The following is a 22,115-nucleotide window of genomic DNA, read 5'->3' on the forward strand; positions in this document are numbered from 1 at the left end:
CTGACTCCAGGACTTCTGAGTCAAGCGAAGTCTACCGAGGATCAAGAAACCCCTGAAGGGTTGAGTTTTCACCAATGAATGGACGTTCTTTGGGCTCTCAAAGCCTGCGACTTACCCCAGACCCAGCGTCCCCGCATTCGACAATGCAATATACCCAGTGGACGGGCTCAAAGGTTCTCTGACGGCCCAAAAAGCTTAGAGACCTTACCGTGGTCCACGCGCTATATCGAATGAGAGATGTCCATCGGTGGAGAGGTTGGAACAAGAAACATATTTAATGTTCGCTATCCCCCCGTCGCCCTGTTTGATGAGCCCTCATCTATCGCCCAATCGGTACCAAACGATTCATATTTTCTCGGCTTCCCAACCTTTTATACAACATGCGTCGTCACGAGGCCGAGGAAGGTCTGCTCCGGCGACAAAAATTGAACGCCCACACATGTGCTGTCCTCGTTGTTCTTGGGTTCGGTTCCTTGACGTATGGCTATACTGCGTCCATCATTGGTACTACTTTGGGTACGTCATAAATGCATCGGACCCTCCGAAACGAATAAGACTGAGATTGTCAGGCCAACCTTCTTTCATCGAATACTTTGATCTCGCCACAAGATCCAATGGAACGGACCTAATTTCGACGATGAATGGTCTTTTCCAGGCCGGTGGCGTTATCGGTACATTAATACTACCGACGGTGGCAGATAAATGGGGCCGGAAATGGGCTTGCGCTTTGGTATGGTCGATGAAGTCAATAGCTATTTCTGTGCTGCCGTTCTAACTTGACATAGTCCGCCATCCTTGCCGTGATTTCTGGTGCTGTAATGACTGGGAGCGTCAACGTCGGCATGTTCATCGCCTTTCGTTTCGTCGCCGGCGCCAGCGCTTTCATGATCTTGGCTGCCGTACCAATCTTAATGAACGAAATCGTGCCTGTTCATATGCGAGGCGCTCTAGTCGATGTCCACGCAGTGATGCTCGTGCTTGGGTACACAATCCAAGGTTGGGTTGGCTTTGGATTCTATTTTTGGCAAAGCGGGAGCACAAATACCTGGCGTCCACCCATTGCCATTCAGTGTTTCTGGCCGCTCTGCCTGTTGATCGGTCTTTTCTTCGTCCCAGAGAGTCCCAGATGGCTTGTGATGCAAGGACGAGACGCCGAGGCCGAGGCCGTCCTAATGAAACTTCATGCAGATCCCAATGATCCCAACAATGACGCCGCGAAGGCCGAGTTTTATCAAATTCAGAAACAAATTGCCATTGACAAGACCTTGGGCAACACGTGGTGGCACATTATCAAGAAACCCTCGTATCGAAGGCGAGCTCTCCTGGCCGTCGGCATCACTGGAATCATCCAATGTTCCGGAGTTCTCGTTATCAACAACTACGGGCCCTCTCTGTACAAATCACTCAACTTTTCAACGGTCAAACAACTGCTCTATCCCGCGGCATGGCTAACCTTTGCTCTCGGCCTCAATGCGATGGGCATGCTTGTTGTCGACCGATTTCCCCGCAATAGGTTTATCTCTTTCGGTGTTGTGGGTTGCATGGCATCGCTGATCGTCGAAGCGGCCCTGGTCGCCAATTTTGTCCCTTCCAACAACCATGCTGCTCTGCAGGCGGCCGTGGCCATGTTCTTTGTCTTCCAAGTCTTCTACGGGCTCTGCCTCGACGGAACCCAGTTCTCGTACCTGGGCGAGATCTTTCCCACGCACCTGCGTGCCAAAGGCGTCTGTCTGGGGGTGGCCATGATCTCGTTCATGAACATCATATGGCTGCAGAGTGCCCCCACCGCCTTCGAGACCATCGGATGGAAATTCTATCTTTGCTTCATCATTCCTGGCACTATTGGCGCGATTGTCATGTGGATGTGGTTCCCTGACACGAATGGGTTGCCGCTCGAGGAAGTGGCCGCGATCTTTGGAGACTCGGACGAAGTTGCCATCTACCAGCGCGATATTGAGGTCGATTTCGCCACGCATACGATTGTGGACCACCATGTGACAGATAAAGGGGTGGATGCTGCTCACGTTGAATCTGATTCGGTTCCCACCAGTGAAAAGTAGGGAATGCGAGGCCTCAATGTGGGCCGAGACGAAGCGAGTGTGCCGGATCCTGCTGGGGGAAGTTTGAGTAGGCGTGCTTCATAATATAAGCGGAGGGAGCACATAGTGGACAAAAATCAATCTATTGACCTTCGCCCCCGCAAACGATGAGACACTAGGGGGAAGGGATTGCAAGGAGGCCCGATTTGCTGTGTCCGGGGCAGGGAAGTTTAATGTATCGGACCGCTGGGTTTTTCCGGCTCCGAGGGCTCGAAGGGCCTAAGAGGGCTTCCTGACCACTTCCTTCCAGGTTCCCTTTTCACGTCAAGACGCTTGTATTGACTTCATACGACATCCTGTGCTTGGTCATGCAGATCCCCGGGGGCGTATTCCGCCCGCATGGCTTCAGCAAGAGATAGTCAAAGCAGCCAATCTGTCTCTGCCTCCACACCGGCCATCATTGCCGAGAGCGACACACCATGCGCCGTCTGTCGTCGTCCGCGATGTCAATTGCAGTCCCACAAAGCTTACCTCGCCGGCCAACGTCGAGGCGGAGACCCCAAGCCAGGTGCTGATAAGCCCCGGCGGCCGCCTTACCTCGATGATCTCAGACTGCCCGACACATCGTATTCCCGGTCATATGCCTTTACTCGTGCACTCCCATCAACAGTACCTCATAGCGTGAGCTCGGGCCGACTAGATGGCTTTCATGATCTTCCTGTTCCTGGCGGCCATCAGCCCGAGCTGCACCATGCGGTCTACAGCCGTGAGTGTGGCCTGCATCGATGTACAAGAATCCTCATTATGGAAGTCTCGATACTGACTCCCTTGGTCGCGATTGGCAGTGTTGAACTTCAAAATTGGTGCGGCAACAGCATTTCCCTTGCCAGTCGGGTTGGCGGTCAATGACATCGGCGGAAGCATGACTATGCCTGTCATGACGGACACGTCTTTGTGCTTGAGCGTCATTGCAGCCTGGCGAGCCGTCCAGATCCTGATTGGCCAGGCTCCAGAATATCTATATCTCTCATACGAGGCCCAGGCATTTCAATCTCTCCGCAAACAGCTGCTTGATCAGGGTCCTGGTGGGGTGACTGACCAAGCCGTCATGGCCGCTGCGTTGCTCTGGGCCACCTCGACCATGTTCGCCCAGGCCGAGGCCCTGCGACGACATGCAGCCGGTGTTCGTGCGCTTGTGATGGCACGACGTGGACTAGACAACCTGGGATACGCCGGTTCCGTCAAACAGCTAATTCTTTGGGCAGACTTCCTCACTGCACAATTCCTAGGGGAAGATGTGTCCTTCAAGGACGTTGGACCAATGACCCCCATGCCAGTATCCCTCGTCAAATTACGCAATTCTATCGTCATACCTCCACCGTTCGACTGTTTGCTCCCACAAACGTTGAAAGCGGCACAGGATCTCCGGCTGTTACTGATTTCACACGACCACGCCATGCGAACAGGTCGAATTTCAATTGCCGAGTACAAAGCGTTAATGAGTTTATTGAACCAAAGTACCATCAACAGAATTGGACTGGAGGTTCGGTACAAAAACTCCAAAACTATCGATGAGTGTGTGGTGTTGGCGATGAACTTATTGCGATTTACCGTCTTGTTCCACGCGGGGCCCCTTTTCATCATTGTCGCCAAGGTCATCGAGCGCCTACGAACGGCCCTGGTTCGCAGTGGTGTCGACCAATGGCTTAGTTGCATCGACATATTCATCTGGGCGTGCTTTGTCGGTATGGTGAATAACTTTGAAAATCAGAACCGAGAACACTTTGTCAACATGGCAGGCCGCGCCTTGACCATCAAGTACAAAAATAGATGGCCTGGAGACTGGCGGGACGACATTCTGTCAGTGCTTCGCTCGTTTCTCTGGTCTGATGCCATTCTTACAGATTTATTCCCCAAGGCTTGTCAGTGGATTGAACGGCCGATGTCGTCGCCAGACACGGCATAATCGACTTTGGTTCAACGTGTCCAAAGCCAGGACTCCCTTCACCTACGGTGGAAACGACAGTCTGCCCGAGAAGAGATCGATGGTCGTGAAGATTTTCTATCTGGCGGAATGTAGCCGCCCATATATCAGTTTGTTGGCACTCAATTAGTGCTTGGATAATATGGATCTTCTCTGTCGAACGGAAAAGGGCTTCACGATTTCAAACGGCTGCAAGCGAGGGCCATGATGGCACGAGGAGATGGAATATATGATTTTCACGCGGTTGGAATGGACATGTCCAGGATAACGGCCATAATATTACTGATGACACATTTGCAATTCAACAAGCCACCTCTATTTCGCTCGTCACATCTCCATGGAAAGGGGATCTTATTTATGACCCTCGATTTTTGAGTCCTTCCAAGGTCAGACAAAAGAAATCCAGGAACCATGGGTGTCTCTCCTGGACTGGATACTATTTCCATACAGCTCAACCATGTGGTGCAAATCTGAAATTTTCTCTTGTCCTTAGGATTTGTTGACGGCAACGAGATGGGCGGTGTCAAATCCAGATGTCCGCGTTGTCGTTCAGTCTGGTGAAGGGAAATTTTTTACCGCAGGTACCTAAGATCGCCGCAAGCCTATCCATAGATCCCAATGCTGATGCTTATTATCGATGGTAACTACCAGGTATGGACCTGACGGATGGTGTTTATGATGACTCGGAGACCGTCCTCCCGGATGCGGCCATTGAAATGCTGGAGTATGTCGGACAGGCGACTTCGCCTGATATTCTCGCCTGGCACGTTCACCCTGACTAATATGTTGTTCCCTCTAGCGCATACCACAAACTCCTGATCAACAGCCCGAAAATTATGATCGCGGCTGTCAACGGACCCGGCATTGGATACGGAACCTCCAGCATCGCACTCTTCGACCTGGTCTACGCAGTACCCGAGACCTACTTCTTCACTCCCTTTGTGAAATGGGGCTTGTGTGCAGAAGCGTGCTCAAGTTTCACCTTTGCCAGCATTCTTGGTCGCCAAAAGGCTTCGGCGCTTATTCTCGCTGATGAACGCATGAGTGCGGCCGACCTCGAACGGGCGGGCCTGATTACGCGAGTCATCCCCGCAAAAAGCACTCATGACTGAGGTTTTGAATGTGGCAGAGCGGATTGCTAAGTTGCCGGCTGAGAGTCTGCAGGTCAACAAGGCTTTGATGATGGCCCCATTCCGCAAACAGTTGCTGAAGGCAAATGAGGTCGAGATTACAACATTGAGAAAGCGGGCCAGGAACCACGAGGCTAAAAACGCCATCAAGACCTTCGCAGAGGGCCAGTACCGGAAGAGGAAAGTGAAGCTCAGGTCAATGTTATAGTCACTGCCGCAATCAGGCTGTGTACGGAAGGTAGGCACGAGCTCGATCTGTGTGCGATTGGATAAGATCATACATGTGAAACAGGACCCGGATATCATCACGTCTCGAAATGTTGACACACAAGGATTAATGGGAAATGGCCTGGACGAAACCGCGTCCAATGCAGTTGACCCGTCGTTAGGTATAAAGCAAAGCAAAATCTGCGTTCCTGTGTGTCGACAACATCGTTTTTGATTCCCCCCTCCTTTCTCCCCCGACGGCCCTGACTGCCAATTCGAAGGAAGGATTGGCCTCCTCGTATTTCAAAGGATGGGTATACCTTCAGACTCTATAACTAGGTGCCATTTCGCCGGGAGGATCTTGCCATCGACCCATTTGCTGAACAGGGATCGGGCTCATCTTTGATGCCTCTTTTCTTCATTGATTTTCGGATTGAGAAGGCGACCGATCTCCTCCACTCTTCTAACTTATCTTTCGCTTCTTTGATTCTGCGCCAAAGGTTGCCGCCATGGGCCTTTGAATTTTCTGGAATGTCGTTTCTCCTGCCTATGGCCGCATGAAATCAGAAAGTCAGATCTCTTCCTACGGTACCCTTCCGATCCGCTGTCTTGCTGAACGACTAGCGCACGCGGGCCAAGCTTCGGGATTGAGTTGCTGGCGCCTATCCACTTGAAAGGCTGGTTTATTGTTGAGCAACTTGGATCACCTCTCAGCTATCGTCGCAGATCATTAGCTGACTAACTGTGCGATACTCGAATCAAACATTTGCCTGTGCGGGAGGTACATACAAATTGCATCCATGGAGACGACATTTTGATGAAGTCGAACAATTAAAGAGATCGTGAAAAAAAAAAAAAAAAAAAACCGTCTGTCGGCCGTTCAAAACAAAGGCTTCATTCAGTCTGCAGACCACGCTCAGGGCTTCCTGGCAACACCCCTAAGCCTGACATAGCCCAACCACTGGCTGCCATCCTCTCTGCCAACGACGTCTTTGAAAATCTCACACGCTTCCTGCACCACGGCCTCTTGCTTTCTTCGATTTTCTCCAACATACTATCACACATCGACCGGACTCATCCCTCCGACTTCCTTCAACGCCTCTGCCCATCCTCGCCTGAGACGGATAGACCCACGAGCTGGCATCGCATGTTTGCACCATCGACAAGCCCGCGTGGCATAGTGCGCCTGTTACCGCTACGCATATCTCAGCCACGTTTCCCGTATTACCCATCTTGAAGACGAATGTCCCGTCGGCTTCAGCGCCGCGAAGCATGCTTTTAGCGTCACCATGCTCGTGCTGGGTTCGTGGAGAATCCAGTGCGGTGTGGTGGTTGGAAATGCTGCATCAATCGACCCGGGTTGAGTGACTAAATTATTTGAACGATATGATGCGAAGTCCACCTATCAAGACGGGTAGAATCTGGGGAATTCGAAGGTTAGGATTGCACGACAAATGTTTGGTGCTCTCTCATGTGAATGATCCTTCTGTTGAGAGTATCCTCCCGAGACCTACATATGAGTGCTGTATATGTACATTTTGCAACAGTCCAATCCGGCATTTCACCTGTAATGGCGAGGCCGATGTCAGGTGATCCCAGTCACGTGCGGCTCGTGTACCTTCCCGCAACATCGACGAAGAGGACGAGCGGGAAGAATGTGAGCAAGCACGATACCGTTACAAGCGTAACCTGACCAAGGAAGAGGTTGGAAACTTGCCAATACCACAACCATCCATACGAGATGTAAATCCCACCTACCGACTCTCGCACATCCCCTGTATGATTGCATATTGTTGCAGGAGAAGGCGATGCGATGCGATCAGAAGCATCGAATTGGCTGTTCCCTAACGTGTACAAGCTTGGGGTTCGCCTAAGACCCGGTAGCGGATGGGATCATCGTAGTCGGGAGCCAGAGCGCGTTGTATCCCTGAAATTTGTGCGATGATAATGCCGAGAATTGACATGCCATCAGCGAGGGAGAGCCAGGCAAGGAATGTGTGTTGGTTTGCTGGAAGCAGTTAGCTATCACATGGTTATCACATAGATGCACTGAGCGGTATTTCCAGGGATACATATTCAGCCGAGAGACTTTTTCGGAGACCTTGTTCCATCGCTCACAATCTCCTCGATGCCTTTAATTTTTTCTTCGTCGGGGCTGCTTTATCCTGATCCCGTACCTGATGAGTCTACAGCTACGGGCTCTCTGCGGAGGGGTGCCTGTGATTCGAGGAGGCCGGCGAGCGTTTTGGTCCCCATGGCAGGACGGGTGGAGGATTTCCAGAAGAACAACCTCATAGTGAAAATGTAGCACCTATCGAGCAATCAATGATCAACGTTTCCATCATACTCTTGACGAGCAGCAGCGTGTGAGCGTCAAACATCAGCTTGGACTGGGGAATGACATCAAGATCCTTCCCGACTGGTCATCCATAGCGGCAATTGCCTTTTGGCACATCATCCCTCGGAAAGCGTTATGTGCTAAAACATTCTGACAGATGCAGTGGTGCGAGGCCCGCAAAGCGGAAGTTTGACAAATGCGTCATTGCAAATTGAATGCACAATGACTTTCTCGGACCTTCTGGCTGCCATCCAGAAGAATAAAAAGAGCATTTTCTGCAAACACATGGATGGGAAGTTGATAATATCTCGTTCTGCTCTGCAGATTTCCCAGTCAGAAAAATGGCAGCGAATATCCGATCACATGAGCTGTCCAGGTCGCTTTGCCCGAAACCGACATCGCAGCCGCAGGCAAAGTCAAAAAGGCCCAGACAGAGACCGAGAGTCAAACACATGTCCCAGCGCAGTGTCAATTCCAGTTCGAGTTCGAGCTTGGGTGCAAGGACCGGTCGCTGGTATTGCCGCCACTGCCGCCACCATCTGCTTCGGCATTGTCATGTCTGATTGAATTCCGATATTATCTCATCTTCCTCTCCATCAACCCTACCTCCACGTACTCCTTCGATCAGTCCTCTAATCCAGTCCAGAAGCCTTCACAGGCATACTTCGGCCCGGATCGAGTCCCCTCGTGCTCTTGGTCCCCATTCACCACGTCAAGTCACACAGTCAACGAGTACTGCGCACCCCGCACTTCCCAAAATGACGGGCTTCTCAAAGAGTCAGAGGATTGGTGTTTTGCTGGCCATAGACACAGCATTCTTCCTTGTTGAGCTTTTTGTGGGTGAGTAATTTCGCTCTGCCGGCTAAAACTGCTTCAATGCGGTAGTTGACTGGTCCCTAGGTTATGCTGTCCATTCGTTAGCCCTTGTGGCCGATTCCTTTCATATGTTGAACGATGTTTTATCTCTGTGTGTGGGACTATGGGCCGTCCGTGTTGCCAACACCGGAAGGTCAAAAATGTACACGTATGGCTGGCAACGAGCCGAGACCTTGGGCGCTCTGGTCAATGGAGTTTTCTTGGTCGCCCTCTGTCTATCCATATTTCTAGAAGCAATCCAACGTTTCGTCGAACCTCAAGTCGTCTCCAACCCCAAACTCGTCCTCATCGTCGGTTGTCTGGGGCTGACCTCCAACATTCTCGGTCTCTTCCTATTCCATGAGCATGGCCACGGTGATGGCGGAGAAGAGCTTTCCCACGATACAGATGCGCTAAAATCGGCCGAGGAAGGTCACGGCCACATTCATGCTGAGGATGAAACCCAGGCGGGGGCAGAAGAACATGGGAACGTGGAAGGTGGACGTCCCCAAGTCCATGTTGCCGGGGATCAAGCCTCCGATACGAAAGGATTCACCCCCTCCGATGAGGAAAACACTACGCTGTCTGCCCAATCATCCCAGATACCGCACCGCAAGCCGGTCAGTGTTGCCGATATTCATGCTCGACATCGTCGGAGAACGTCAGGTTCATTTGGCCGAGGATTTGGTTCGGTCGACAATATTCATATCCACCCTGCTTCCTTCCGTCAGGACATCATCCAAGCAGCGCGTCTGGAAGAACGATCGGAATCAGAAGCAACGGAAGAAGATGCTTTGTTGGACAAGACAGATTCACCCGACGATCGGTCTCAGGTTTTGGTGGACAGCCACACCCCCCCTTCCAAGGGCGACAAGCGATTCCCCGGTTATGGCAGCATCGGCAAACGCGCTAGTCGCGACGACAGCCACAAAGCTCACTACCATAATAAATCCAATGACGAATCACACACAGGCCACGGACACGGAGGTCATGGTCACTCTCATGGCGACCTGAACATGCGAGGTGTCTTCCTCCACGTTATGGGTGACGCACTGGGAAACCTCGGTGTGATCGGTTCGGCTCTTATCATTTGGCTCACGGCGTTCCCGGGTCGATATTACTTTGATCCCGGCATTTCACTCGTCATCACCTGCATAATCCTCTACAGTGCTATCCCCCTTTGCAAAGCCGCTAGTCGAATTCTCCTCCAAGCGGTCCCGGTGGGCATGTCAATTGACGAAATCACTGCTGACATTGAATCACTCCCGCGTGTCATTGAAGCGCACCATCTCCACGTCTGGCAGCTCAGCGACACGAAACTCGTGGCGAGCTTGCACGTCAAAGTTGACTGCGAGGTCGAAGGTGCCGGATCGGCTAGCTACATGCACCTCGCACACGAGATTCGGGCCTGTCTGCACGCCTACGGCATACACAGCTCGACCATTCAACCTGAGTTCTATACGGACCACCCGGTTTCGCCTTCTGGGTCGACTGATTTGACGAATGGAACGGGTAATAATGGACATACAAGTCCTCCACATGGCGGGAGCAACAGCAAGACTGCAAGCTTGAGAAGCGAAGGTCGCGTATGCTTACTTGAATGCGGAGATAAATGCGCAGGAAGCAAGATGTGCTGTCCGATTGAGGGGAGAGCCATCAAGAAATAAAGGATTCTGTCATAAAGACCTGTTAGATCTATTGGTCTTCCGACGTCGGCCAGGGTCGACGAGGGCGGAAGGACCATATGGATCGTGAGGAGGGACCACTGCGTGGTCCGGTTTGTCTTTGTTCTTGTCCAAATTAGTACCATTAATTCCCACCGAATTGATTCTAGGAGGTCGTTCATTTATGGTCAGCACAGAAATAGTAGATGACGACTACTCGCTGGTGGCGAGGATGGCGTTGGCGAAATGGAAATGGACTGGGTTTTGGAATTTGGGAGGTCTTTGTCACCACCTATTCAAAGCGAAACAGAGCGAGGCCAGGCCTGGAAGACCGTCTACACTCTTTCGGTACAACAGGCTGGGAGAAAAAGCGAATTCAATACAGACCAGGTGGAATGAAATGAATAAATCGTCATAAATGAGGTTTAACGAAGTCTTGGAGGTCGTATGGCCGGCTTTCTCACACATTCATTTCATGCGGTCTGTTTGACTCTGGATACGTTGTGGCAAACAAGATGGATGAAAGTGGTGTTCGGTTCCGGCGCAGGCAGGTAGGTCGAGACAGGGAAGCGAAACCAGTCAATATCCGTACACGAGTCTATGCCAACCAATTCTCGTCGGAGACAAACACGTACGGTACATCAAGGCATGTTATGTCATATCATCCAGTCCAGATCAGCCAGAAGTAGAACAACAGTACCGGCCACGCGACACGCCAGAAAGTCCTTCCGAAAAATGCCACGCGGCTACGAGGTGTCTTTGGTGATTGAGCACGTGTTGCTGTGCCGTGGGGCATGCCCCAATCGTCGCTATCGTCGAAGAGTTCGGGATGCTGGTCAGGATAAGGCGGTTTTGAAGGTGACGACGTCCGCGACGACGCGGGAATTTGCCCGTACCTGCCCATCTTGCGGGTGAAAAGACGTGAGTGCTGCTCGGTGTTCTGTATGCAGGAGGACTGTGAGCTGCGTGACTCGCGATGGCGAATGGACAAGGGTAGGAGAGGTTCGGATTTCTCACGCAGCTCGGTTGGCGCATTGGGTTTATACCTCAGAGTGTAGATGAGGAGGATCACGAGCGTTAAGCCCAGAGTCTGGCCGTAACGGATGAAGATGCCCAATTGGTCCGGGAGAAGGCAGAGGCGGTTCTGAACGGTGTCTCGTGGCGTGGCGAGTGAGGCGCCGGACATGGCTTTCTGGATGTCGACCGGGTTCCAAAGACTGACAAGCTGGACGCCTGGGATGCGAATGCCCATGGCCCAGCTCATGCTCTTGACCGTGATCTCTCTCATGCGGCCTGTGAATTCGTTGTGCTCGATCTCGCAGTAATCGTGGTCGTCCCCAGAATAGATCATCGTGATCTCTTCCGCGGTAAGGTGTTTGATGATGTCCTGCGAGATCGAGGGTGTGAGAACGTTTTGGTATTGGTATCCCGCTTGAAGAGGGATGGCGGAGCCGTGTTCACGCATCGGTCCGCATGAGGTTGAGCCGGATCGGTAAAGAGGGATGTGAGAGAGAACAATTGTTGGGAATTGAGATGAACTGATTGGCGGGCGAGATTTGAGAATGGTGTGAGATTGTTCCAGGTGAGCGGCTCGCTCTATTTCGGGGGAGAACAGCTCTCGAACGGGATTGTTCCAACTGAAGAGTGTCTCACATGTATGCTGAATAGCTTTAGCTCTGGTGTTTTTCGCTTCCACGAGAAATTCTTCAACAGGTTTCCAAATCTTGCTGGAAGATGTGGCTGCAGCACTGCCATCTCCTGCCCCTGAACTGCCAGTCTCGGGGTCGACCTGATCCATGGCGCTCAACGATACTGTGTCCAAATGAACAAACGAATGATTGCCGATAATGTCAACCCGGTTGAGTGGCCCAAAATATGCATCAAACCGCTCCTTCACAGGTCCTTGTATGCCGGCCGCAAAACCCAGATCGTGATTGCCTGGAAGCGAGGCCAATATGCGACGACTGGCGGGTTCAGCCACTCGGGCAGACGTACCTGTCAACCAAGACCGCAAGAAAATGTTGGAGAAGCGGATATATTCTTTCAGCCAAAAGTCCGATCCATATTTCCTGAAGCGCTGCTCCGGCGAAGAGGACTCGGCCGTTCCCCATTCTCGACCTCCGTCAAATAGATCACCCAGGAAGAGAGTGGCGTCGGGTCGGAGAGATTCCTGAAGGTATCGGTAGGATCGTCGGAGGTAAAGGTCGGTGTAGAGGACGGTCAAGCGGGACAGAGGCCATGGTCTGTCAGGGTAGGTATGTGGATCGACAAGTTGAGGGTCGGCCACGAGAAGGACATGATAAGGCTGAGCATGAGCAGGCTGACGAGAAGTTAGCATGGTTCCTTCCAGGGTATTCTTTTCCTAACTGACCCACGATTCCCACTGCTGCCACAGACACGGCGTGGTACTTCTCTGAAAGATCAGTCGTTCGCCCCAAAAGAGAACGAAGACCCAGAGCAATACCAGGGCTGACGGGAGGCTCAAGAGGCGATTCTTAATCCCGAAAAAGTCATGGGATCCAACGCCAGCACTGCCTTTCATACTCTCAGATGCGTGGTGGAACAGTGGCGCTCATCGTCGCCGGAATGAAAGACGGCGCACCTGGCGTGTTAATGAACGTGAACAACTTGAAGAACACGTGTTTGTAGGATGTCTCGAATGCCCCGTGTCATGTAGACGCAGATGTACTTTTCACCTGCGGCACCAAATGTGGTAAGGCTCCAAATCCCCGCCGAAACAATCAGCCCACGAAACCACCCGGTCCCAATCAAATTCCTTCACCCGTGTCTTCGTCCAATTGATGTCCTTGCCGCCATTCTCACCAGCATGTTCCACTTATAAATCATCCGTCGACACACACAGATCAGCGGCCTTGAACGATGCCGGTCCCATGTCTGTCCTTACTGCTCTCCCCTCATCATGGACGGTGTTTCCGTCGCCAGCGGGGTGGCTGGTCTCATAACCCTGGCCTTGCAAGTCAGTGGCACCATAGCAATATATGTCAACTCCATCAAGGAGCGATCAAAGAACATCCAGGAGCTACATGATGAATTGCTGTTGCTGGGCGAAGTCCTGAGCGGATTACGCGATTTCCTTGACAGTGAAAAGGCTAGAGGACGCTCTTTCGATTCCAACTCGGTGTTGCAGAAAGCCCTCAGGGACTGTCGAGATCGCATAGAGCGCATTGGCGACAGGCTAAAGCCTTCAGATGGTGGAAAAGCGGCCAGGGCCCTGGACAAGCTAAGATGGCCATTCGAACAAAGAGAAGTCATGCAGATGGTCGAAAATCTACGACGCTACGGTCAGACCTTCCAGTTCGCCTTCACGATCGAGGGCTGCGCTCTGTTGTCCCAGACATCCGATGATGCCACAAAGGGCTTGCAGGAAATGCTTCAAGTATCGAGGAAAATCAGTGAATTATCCGCCCAGATGGGTCTTTCCACCGAAGAGTCGTCGAAGCGTACCGCCCAGCTCGAGCAAATTATGGCCCTGGTGCCAATGCTTGCAAGAACGGCTGCTGATGTCAGTGAACTGTCTCAAGCTTCTCGACTCGCCGAGCTCCGCGAGCAAGAAAGGCGGACCACCGATATTCTGGATTGGCTGGCCCCCGTTTCCTCCCTGCACAAACATCGCGATTTGCAGCTCAGGCGGGCGGAAGGAACGGGGCGGTGGTTTCTTGAACATCGAGACTTCTTAGCGTGGGCTGAGGATGAGACTGGTGAACATGACCTTCTCTGCGTTGGAGGGCCCGGTGCTGGGAAATCCGTCCTATGCTCTCTTATCATCGATCACCTGCGTGCCACTTTCAAAGATCGAGAAGTTGCCGTGGCCTATTATTACTACGACTATTCAGAACAGCAATCACAGAGCCCATCTCATTTTGCCGGATCACTTCTACGCCAGTTAAGCTCTTCTGGCGATATGGTGCCCTCCGCTGTGGCTGAATTTTATCAACGAACCAGAAACGACGTCAAAGACCAGACCTGGTTTAACGACTTGCGTACGATCCTACGCCGTGTCGCTGCGACATATTCTCGATGCTACATTATAGTCGACGCTCTCGACGAAGCCGACGGTCAGAGCCGACGGTCAGGTTTCTTCGACGTACTCGACGCCGTCAGAAATTCTTCAGGAAGCGTGGTGAAAGTTTTGGTCACGTCCAGACCTCATGTGGTTAGCAATGGAGGCCGATTCCACAACGCCCGCACCATCGATATTCTTGCGGATCCCCGAGACCTCCGCCAGTTCCTTACTAAAGCGATCCAGGACCACCCGGACTCAGAGTACACAATGGATGATGAACTACGAGGACAGATACTCAATACGTTATGTGATAATGCGAACGGCATGTTTTTACTTCCCGCCCTTCAAATCCGCACGATCCTCGATCAGATTACCAAAGCGGATGTAAAGAAGACATTGCAACATCTTTCGACGAATTTGACCGAGGCGTTTCAATCGACGATCCAAAGAATTTCTAATTTATCCGCTACACGACGAGAACTCGCCTTCAGAACGTTGATGTGGATATCTCATGCGAGGAGGCCTCTAACCGTATCAGAATTACAACATGCCTTGGCATTGCGAATCGATGATAATGACATCGATAGGGATAACTTTCCTTCCGTTCGGACTCTTGTCGACTGCTGTTGTGGACTGGTTGAAGTGGACCGAGAGAGCTCCATCATACGCCTGGTGCACCACTCCCTCGAAGAATATTTACGACACCAAGACCATGGCCTCTTCATAAATGCCAACCTCATAATGACCCAAACCTGTCTCAGGTATCTCATGCTGGAGTCGGTAAAACTCATGGCCTTCAAGAGCCGCACCGATTTTGCATCAGCGATTGAAGATTTCCCATTCCTGGAGTATGCAGCTCTTCAATGGGGTCATCATGCCTACGGAGTACCAGCAGAAGACATAAAAGATTTGGCACTCCCATTGCTCTCTGACAGCCTGTCTCTGATCACCATTGCCAGAACCCGAGACTTTCGGGCATTTGACTTTCGAAAGTGGAAAGCAAAGGTGTGGGCTTGGGCATACTCGAGTGGAGCTGGAATCTCTGTGACGGCAGCATTCGGACTTAAGGGGCTGCTCCAGCTGCTGGTCGCCCAGAATGGACGAAGCCTCCGACTCGATGCTCGAAACATGTATGGAAACACTCCCCTCCATGAGGCGGCCCTCTACGGACATGAAAGCGTGGCTGAGTTGTTGATTGAGAAAGGGGCGGATGTCCTAGATACGAACTATGGAAGTGCCACTCCATTATTCCTTGCGGTTTCGTATCGCCAGCTCTCCATGGTCAGATTGCTTCTCAAGCATGGGCGAGCGCAATTGGACTCTCGTGGTCCAAGAGGATTCACCGCTTTACATAAGGCTGCAGAGCAAGGCGATCAAGAAGTGGTCACGACACTGCTACAAGCCGGAGCCTTGGTTGCCGCACATGACAATCAAGGAGACACCGCTTTACACCTTGCCGCGCGTCGGGGCTATCTCTCCATTGCGAAATTGCTCGTGCTCGCGGGCGCCTTTGTCCATATCAAAGACAGAGATGGTCTTTATCCTCTCGACTATGCTGCAACGGGTGGGCATACAGAACTTGTTGAATATCTCCTCGAAAATGGTGGCCGCGTTACCCAGACTGGAAGAGGGTTTTGGACTCCACTTCACCACGCAGCAAGAGGAGGGCATAGCAAAACGGTCTCCTACATCCTTGACCGAGGAGCGGACATGCTCGCCGTCGACTCCAAAGGAAACACCCCTTTGCACCTTGCGGTCCGATCTGGGAGCATGGACACCGCCAAAATCTTGTTAGAGCACAAACCAGAACTAAAGCGCGAGCAACTTTTCGCCCGAGACCGCAAGGGTTCGACCCCTCGGGTTGTCGCTTTCTACACAGCTCATTACGATATTCACAAGTATCTTAGAGCCGCGGAATGGGAAGTGCTGGGCACGAAACCTAGCAATGCGAATATACTTACCCATGTGATTGAGAAAGGCGACCTGGAGGCGGTTCGCGAGCATCTTGATACGCATCCCGAAGCGCTCACGACCCTAGACGAAGATGGGCAACCACCTCTGCACGTCGCTTTGCAGGAAGGACAGAAGGAGATCGTCGAACTACTCATGGCGCGTGGTGCCTCGATCGAGATGATGGGATACCATGGCTGGCGACCTTTGCACATTGCCGCGTCGCTGGGGAATCTCGAACTCGTCGATTTATGTCTTGCCTGCAACGCTGACCTGAAAACAAGATCACATACGAGCCAAACGGCCCTCCACAAAGCAGTCTCCAGCCACTCGATTCCCGTTGTGCGGCGACTCATCGAAAAAGGCGCCGACCCGTCGGAAACTAACGACCGCGGCATGACGCCGCTGCACATCGCCGCGCATCAGAACGACATCCAGATCGTCAGGATGCTGGTGCTCGAGTATGGCGTCGACACTCTAGCCCGAGATCGTCAGGGACTCACTCCTGCGATGTGGGCTGAAAGGTCCGCCCACCTTGAGGTCCTGGCTTTTCTGCGTGTCGAGATGAAGAAGGCCAAGATGGCGAGGAAAGCGGGCTTGGATGTTCAGGATATCACTTACGACTTGAGCGACGTGGACCTTGAGGATTGAGATCCCGAGTTGTGACGTATGTCGACTTGTATCAAACATGAGAAATTGAAGACCTTTCATTTTTGAAGCTCTGGAGCTCTGAATATCTATGAATCTATTCTTACAATTCATGTATCCGCCCGTCCCCAGTTTGACCATCTTCCAACCCAGGTTTCCCTCACCAAAATCCAGCTCCTCTATTCGGCCCTTGGGACCAAGAGGAATAGAAGGAAGTCCGACCTGGTCCACCGACCTGACTGGCACTGTCTTCGGGAGCCACTGTTCTCGAACTACTCAGCACCTCCTCTGCCACCGGGACTCTCGCACCACCAATGCCGCGCGCATATCTAGAGCCGTCCGGAGCCTGAACAATCTCTGCCACGGTATTCATCCTCACTCCGTGGACTGGAATGTTCGCGGACGTGAGTCGACTATTTGCCCTGGCCAAGGCGTGACTAGGGGAAGCAGGAGGATGCAATCTGCTCACAGATCCCGAATGAAGGAGCGTAGGAGCTTGAAGGACAGTTTTGCCCGCGGGACCAAGTGAGGCTTCAAGGTTTCGGCGTCGCTCTTCCTCCTCCATGTCCAGCCGCTCTTGGGTACCGAAGTTGCGCATGCCAACGAAATCGATCCTGGAAATCATTTGCACTGCGACTTCGAGCATGGAGCGAATCACGGCTCGGTTGATGAGGGATTTTCCAGTCGTCTCTCCGTCTGTGAGTTCGCCGATTTCCAAGGATTCGTTCTGAGCTAGCACTTCGTTGATTCCAGTATGCACTAGTGACAATTCGTAGTGGATTCGGCCTTCCCGTGCTAGCTTGTCGTAATCCTCTCTCGGACCCTCATATCCTTGCCAGAGCTTCTTGTCCTGGGGATGCACCTTGAACATAAGACTCTTCGCCTCGGTCACCTTGAGTTGGATGTCAGCGTAGCCGGGCAAGTTGCAGCGATGACAGCTGACCCGTCTGACGATGAGATTTCTGATTTTAATTTCGTGGTCATTAGGTTGGCGGAATACGATCATCAACTTCTCTCTACGTGGCACAACATAGAGCGAGTTGACGAAGCTGGAAGCGCTCTTGGTGAGCATTTTCGACGGGTTGGCCCATTTCAGATGACCCGAAAGAGTGGCGGAAGCGTCCCAGATGTGAGCAGGGGCATGCATATTCACCATGCCAACAGTCACAATGCCTTTTCGCAACTCATGGTTTCCAGACTGGTCAACCATGATAAGGAAATCTTCGTTGGATCTGCTTTGGCATGAAAACTCGTAGCTAGTAGATTGCGGTCCGGGGCAAGGGCTCCATAACTTGTTGTTGCCACTTCCAGAAGAGGCTTTCAGTTCAAGGACACGATCAACATCCGCACCATTTGTCGTCAAAATCTTGGTAAAAGTGGTAGGTGTGTGAGACGCCGCAGTCTCAGGGTCAAACAATGAGGACCAGGCAGCCACATCGTAGTAATGACGGTCTAAAAACTGAGGGCCAGGAGATACCAGCACTTGACCCAATTGAATCTCGAAAAGCAGTTTCCCATTGAAGGCTCGGCCGGTTTCAAATATGGGTTCAAGTTGCCGAAGCAATGTGGAACACTGTCGGTCTCGAAGGTTCGATTCAACAATTTGAGGATGCGCCTCTGCCATGACTAGATTTTTCGAGATTTGCTTTCTCTTCCACCTGCTCATCTCCTCTAGTGGGGTGTCTGTGGCCGTTTTTAGTTGCTGAGGTACTTTAGTTGGTGCTGGGCCATACGCATCCAGCTTCGCTTTTTCTACTCTTTCTTTTCTTTCTGCTTTAGTTTCCTGTTTCATAGGCTTCTTGCCCGGGTTTTTGCCTTGCTGATTCATTGTAGAGTGCAGTGGAGGCGTGTCATCGTCAACTGCTTTTCTGTTTGGAGTCTGGTCGTTCTGCGTGTTTCTTGCTGCGATAGCCTCCATGGCGGCTCGCAAACTATTTTCCCTTAGTAGGGCATGGTTCTTCTTCGGTATGAAGGTGGCCGTATAATCAGCTCCCTCATCACTGAACCTTATTCGAGATTCTCCAGACGTTGCAGATCGAGAACAACTAGATGGTTTCTGACGACCCAGTGGTGAAGGTTGTTGACTTGGCGTGTCGGTTTTGCGATGAAGCTCTAACGCCTGCGATTGTTGCTGACGAATTAGAGGTACCCGGGATTCGAAACCAGGGGGGATGACGGGCGGATAGCGCACCTCAGAGCTTCTCGTATCGACCAAGTTTCTCTGTTGATGTTGAAATGAATCGCCTCGTGATCCGCGACCTCTGGTGGATCTTCCCGGGGGAGCGGATACACGAGAGCTGTTACCACGATAACCAGAGTGCCCATGGTGTGAAGCGTGCTCAGTTCGTCGCGTGACTTGAGCGTGTGTATTGCTCACTTGGGCTCTACCACCTCGATTGCCGGCGCTACGAAAGCTGCTTCCCGCACGTGGCCCAATGGCTCCTGGTTGTCCGCGGACAAGCTTCGATGATGGCCAGTACGCATTGGGATCCAACTCTGGGTGCGGTGAAGATGGAGTACTTGGAACTTTCGGTGCGGTGAAAGCGGAGAGCGCGGAAAACGATGGAGCAGGTCTCACTTGGTTCCTTTCCACAGACGGCTGGGCCCCTTCCAGGCTGGATCGAGTGCGAGGCTCAATGAAAGTGGTTGCTTGCATATCACCGTCGCCTGTTCCAGAAGATGGACTCGTTGGCCCTGATTCCGAATTGTCTCTGCTTCTAGCAGGGTTGTGCGGCAAGTTGGTTACCCAGTCTGATATTGATGCCTCCCTCGCAGATATAGGCAGAGGAGGAAAATTCTCAATCAAGCCGATCGCATCCTCGTCCTCAATCAAAGTTTTACCTTCTGACTTACCTGAGACATAATTTTCATCAGAATCTCCGCGTACAACAGTGAGCGGGATGTTCGATGAGAGTAGGGATTCAGTGACTGGAGACTCGGGTCTTTGATTCTCGAGCAGCTTCGGATCCGGAGGCGCGGCCATGGGTGACTTCTCAATAGGTCGGGTCTGAGGGAGAGGAACGGACGATTCATCATCGTCGCTGTCGGAGTCAATTGCGACTCTCCGGCGCATGGGCTGCGGGGGCTCAACCGGTTCGGCCGGTTCTTCCGGAGCGATTTCAGGATCCGCCCCGGAGGCCACTTTGTTCGTCCATGCGGTTATTCTTGCCTCATTGGGGTCTTGAACAGCGGACCATTTACTACTCTCGGTCGAAGCCGGGTTGGATGAGATAATTGGTTCCATATTCTTGGGATCACCAAAGCTCTCAAACACAGAGCCATCCCAGATTCTAGAACCTTGTATCTGACTGGTCTGAGATATGTCTTCCAAACAAAGATTTCCCGGTATGGCGAGTTGCAGGTCAGATGTCCGTGTACGAAGCTCACCGATCACTTTCTTAAAGAGGGTCTGCTCCATCTTGTTGACAATGACACGGGAATAGGCAGGGTGCCCGAATTGTATCTTGACGAATTGTATCGTCGCATCCTTCTGATTTGGGGGCCAGATGAGGACGTTACCAGTTGCCATGATCGATTGAGTGTTGTGCTGTTTCTTGAATGTCTCCAAGAGTGGTTCGAGCCTGGACAACTTTTCAAGAGCCAGACGAAAGTCTCCTTGAAATAATCGATATCGCTTCTCCGCTTCTTCGGCAAAGAGTGAGGTGCCCGTTAATCGATTAATCTCTTGTGCGTACATTGAAGGGAGGATACTGATGTCGCCGTTTCGAGGTTTCCAGTAGGCAATGAGATGTTGCAAGCTTTCAAGAGCATCCTGACCGTCGGACTCGTCATCAGACCAATACTCTAGTAAGCCATTGTCCTCGGATCTGTCGTCGCGAATGACATCCTCCATGACTATTCCATCCATGGGACGAATGCGAGGTTCATCGTCGAAACCAGGTTGATTAGTTTGATTGTACTCGATGTACCCGGACAGCCGGGCGAGCAAATGGAGCATCGTCTCTCTGTCGCCCTTGTCAACTTCGGCGGAGAATGTCTGAAAGTCCCAGTCAGTGGGACATTTTGAAAACTAAATAGTGTGGGATGAGATGAGGAACAAACCTGTGTGGATTCCTCGAAGGCAACGAATGGCGCGGATTCGGGGTCATCGTGGGCATCCCTAGACTTCAAAGTCAGACTCTCAGTTCGCAGTCCGCGATCGTTTTGGCGGTGTTGAAGGAGAAGACCCACTTGAAATTGCGAATGAGCTCATCGGCCTAGTTCAGGAGTCAGTAAATCTATCAGGGCTCTCCATGGCGAGACGACCAACCCCAAGCTGGCTGAATTCGAATAACGAGCCGACGAAAATCTTCTTGGTCGCCATTTTGACAAGCAGAGCGCGGCACAGCGCGCTTGCCTGGTCTGGCGACCGAAGAAGGGGGAAATCGAAAGGGTCAGACAGAGGCCGACGAGGAGATGACGGTGAAGGATTGTAGGCACAAAAGGACAACCGAATCTCCCCACAAACGAGATGAGGCGTCCAAATGTTGAGGTGTAGTCGGAAAAAATTGTTTGTCGGATTAATATTTCGCCGAGAAAGGCGACTCACATTCGCTTTTGAGCTCAATCGTTACCTAGGAATGCATGCGCGAACGTGCTAACTAGAGACGAAGGCCTACGTGTAAGAAGCGAATTGCAGTCTGTACGTGCACCTAATGGTGTACAACGTAGCGTGGATCCAATCACATAACTTTCGGGAAAGGAGGCCATGCTTTTTACTGTCCAGTTTTTCTACAACGTTGGCATCAGGGGAACGACTTTGGGTCATACAACCCTTCAAAGACAGCAGGTGCTTTGAGGACTTCGTCTATCAAGGGCGGGCTCAACCTCGGAACTGAGCCGCCTCCATCCGTGATCAGTGTATGTTCGAGCTAATTCAGCTCCTCATTTGGGTTCTTGCCCTGGGCGAAGCTCGCCACCGGCCTTTACAGTTTCTCATAAAGAGCTGAGAAACATTGCGGAGTGGATGCAATATTCAGAATGTTGTCTCAGAATAAGGAACGGATCGTTGACGCTTTGGCTGGTGACAGAGCTTGGTCTTCATCGAAACGAAAGCAAGGAGCAAAATACATATCCACTGATGTCTTACAGAGGCCTCTTGTTGAGGACATGTTCCTTGCCAGAAACGAAGCAGAAGCTGCGGCGACATTAGATGACTGGAGCATCTCGGCAGACCTCCTGAAACACGATGGATTCTACATTCAGTAGAAGCCCAAGCGTCGATTCAGTGAACAAAAAGGAGAAAAATCTTTCCGAAAGGTTCCTCGAGAGACGAA

The 22,115-nt window shown here is 51.8% G+C and overlaps 7 protein-coding genes across 7 annotated transcripts; 5 read left to right on the plus strand and 2 right to left on the minus strand.

The window, feature by feature from the left end:
- Positions 1-380: 380 nt before the first annotated feature.
- On the plus strand, positions 381-2,060 carry Z518_09291 (uncharacterized protein; the record flags this gene model as incomplete). The annotated part of the gene is made up of 3 exons (XM_013413247.1): positions 381-516; positions 570-730; positions 786-2,060. The coding sequence occupies 3 exons, from the start codon at positions 381-383 to the stop codon at positions 2,058-2,060; spliced, it is 1,572 nt and encodes a 523-aa protein (XP_013268701.1).
- A 378-nt stretch (positions 2,061-2,438) lies between these two features.
- Positions 2,439-4,005, plus strand: Z518_09292 (uncharacterized protein; the record flags this gene model as incomplete). The annotated part of the gene is made up of 2 exons (XM_013413248.1): positions 2,439-2,805; positions 2,885-4,005. The coding sequence occupies 2 exons, from the start codon at positions 2,439-2,441 to the stop codon at positions 4,003-4,005; spliced, it is 1,488 nt and encodes a 495-aa protein (XP_013268702.1).
- Positions 4,006-4,676: 671 nt separating this feature from the next.
- Z518_09293 (uncharacterized protein) lies at positions 4,677-5,361 on the plus strand (the record flags this gene model as incomplete). Its single annotated transcript, XM_013413249.1, has 3 exons — positions 4,677-4,747; positions 4,823-5,067; positions 5,123-5,361. The coding sequence occupies 3 exons, from the start codon at positions 4,677-4,679 to the stop codon at positions 5,359-5,361; spliced, it is 555 nt and encodes a 184-aa protein (XP_013268703.1).
- Positions 5,362-8,456: 3,095 nt separating this feature from the next.
- On the plus strand, positions 8,457-10,220 carry Z518_09294 (uncharacterized protein; the record flags this gene model as incomplete). The annotated part of the gene is made up of 2 exons (XM_013413250.1): positions 8,457-8,538; positions 8,599-10,220. The coding sequence occupies 2 exons, from the start codon at positions 8,457-8,459 to the stop codon at positions 10,218-10,220; spliced, it is 1,704 nt and encodes a 567-aa protein (XP_013268704.1).
- A 658-nt stretch (positions 10,221-10,878) lies between these two features.
- On the minus strand, positions 10,879-12,759 carry Z518_09295 (uncharacterized protein; the record flags this gene model as incomplete). The annotated part of the gene is made up of 2 exons (XM_013413251.1): positions 10,879-12,537; positions 12,589-12,759. The coding sequence occupies 2 exons, from the start codon at positions 12,757-12,759 to the stop codon at positions 10,879-10,881; spliced, it is 1,830 nt and encodes a 609-aa protein (XP_013268705.1).
- A 378-nt stretch (positions 12,760-13,137) lies between these two features.
- Positions 13,138-16,842, plus strand: Z518_09296 (uncharacterized protein; the record flags this gene model as incomplete). The annotated part of the gene is made up of 1 exon (XM_013413252.1): positions 13,138-16,842. One exon carries the CDS (start codon positions 13,138-13,140, stop codon positions 16,840-16,842), a length of 3,705 nt encoding a protein of 1,234 aa, XP_013268706.1.
- A 157-nt stretch (positions 16,843-16,999) lies between these two features.
- Z518_09297 (uncharacterized protein) lies at positions 17,000-21,163 on the minus strand (the record flags this gene model as incomplete). The annotated part of the gene is made up of 4 exons (XM_013413253.1): positions 17,000-20,836; positions 20,902-20,959; positions 21,031-21,056; positions 21,110-21,163. The coding sequence occupies 4 exons, from the start codon at positions 21,161-21,163 to the stop codon at positions 17,000-17,002; spliced, it is 3,975 nt and encodes a 1,324-aa protein (XP_013268707.1).
- Positions 21,164-22,115: the final 952 nt, after the last annotated feature.

Source organism: Rhinocladiella mackenziei, assembly GCF_000835555.1.
Source record: "Rhinocladiella mackenziei CBS 650.93 unplaced genomic scaffold supercont1.7, whole genome shotgun sequence".
Lineage (NCBI taxonomy): Eukaryota > Fungi > Ascomycota > Eurotiomycetes > Chaetothyriales > Herpotrichiellaceae > Rhinocladiella > Rhinocladiella mackenziei.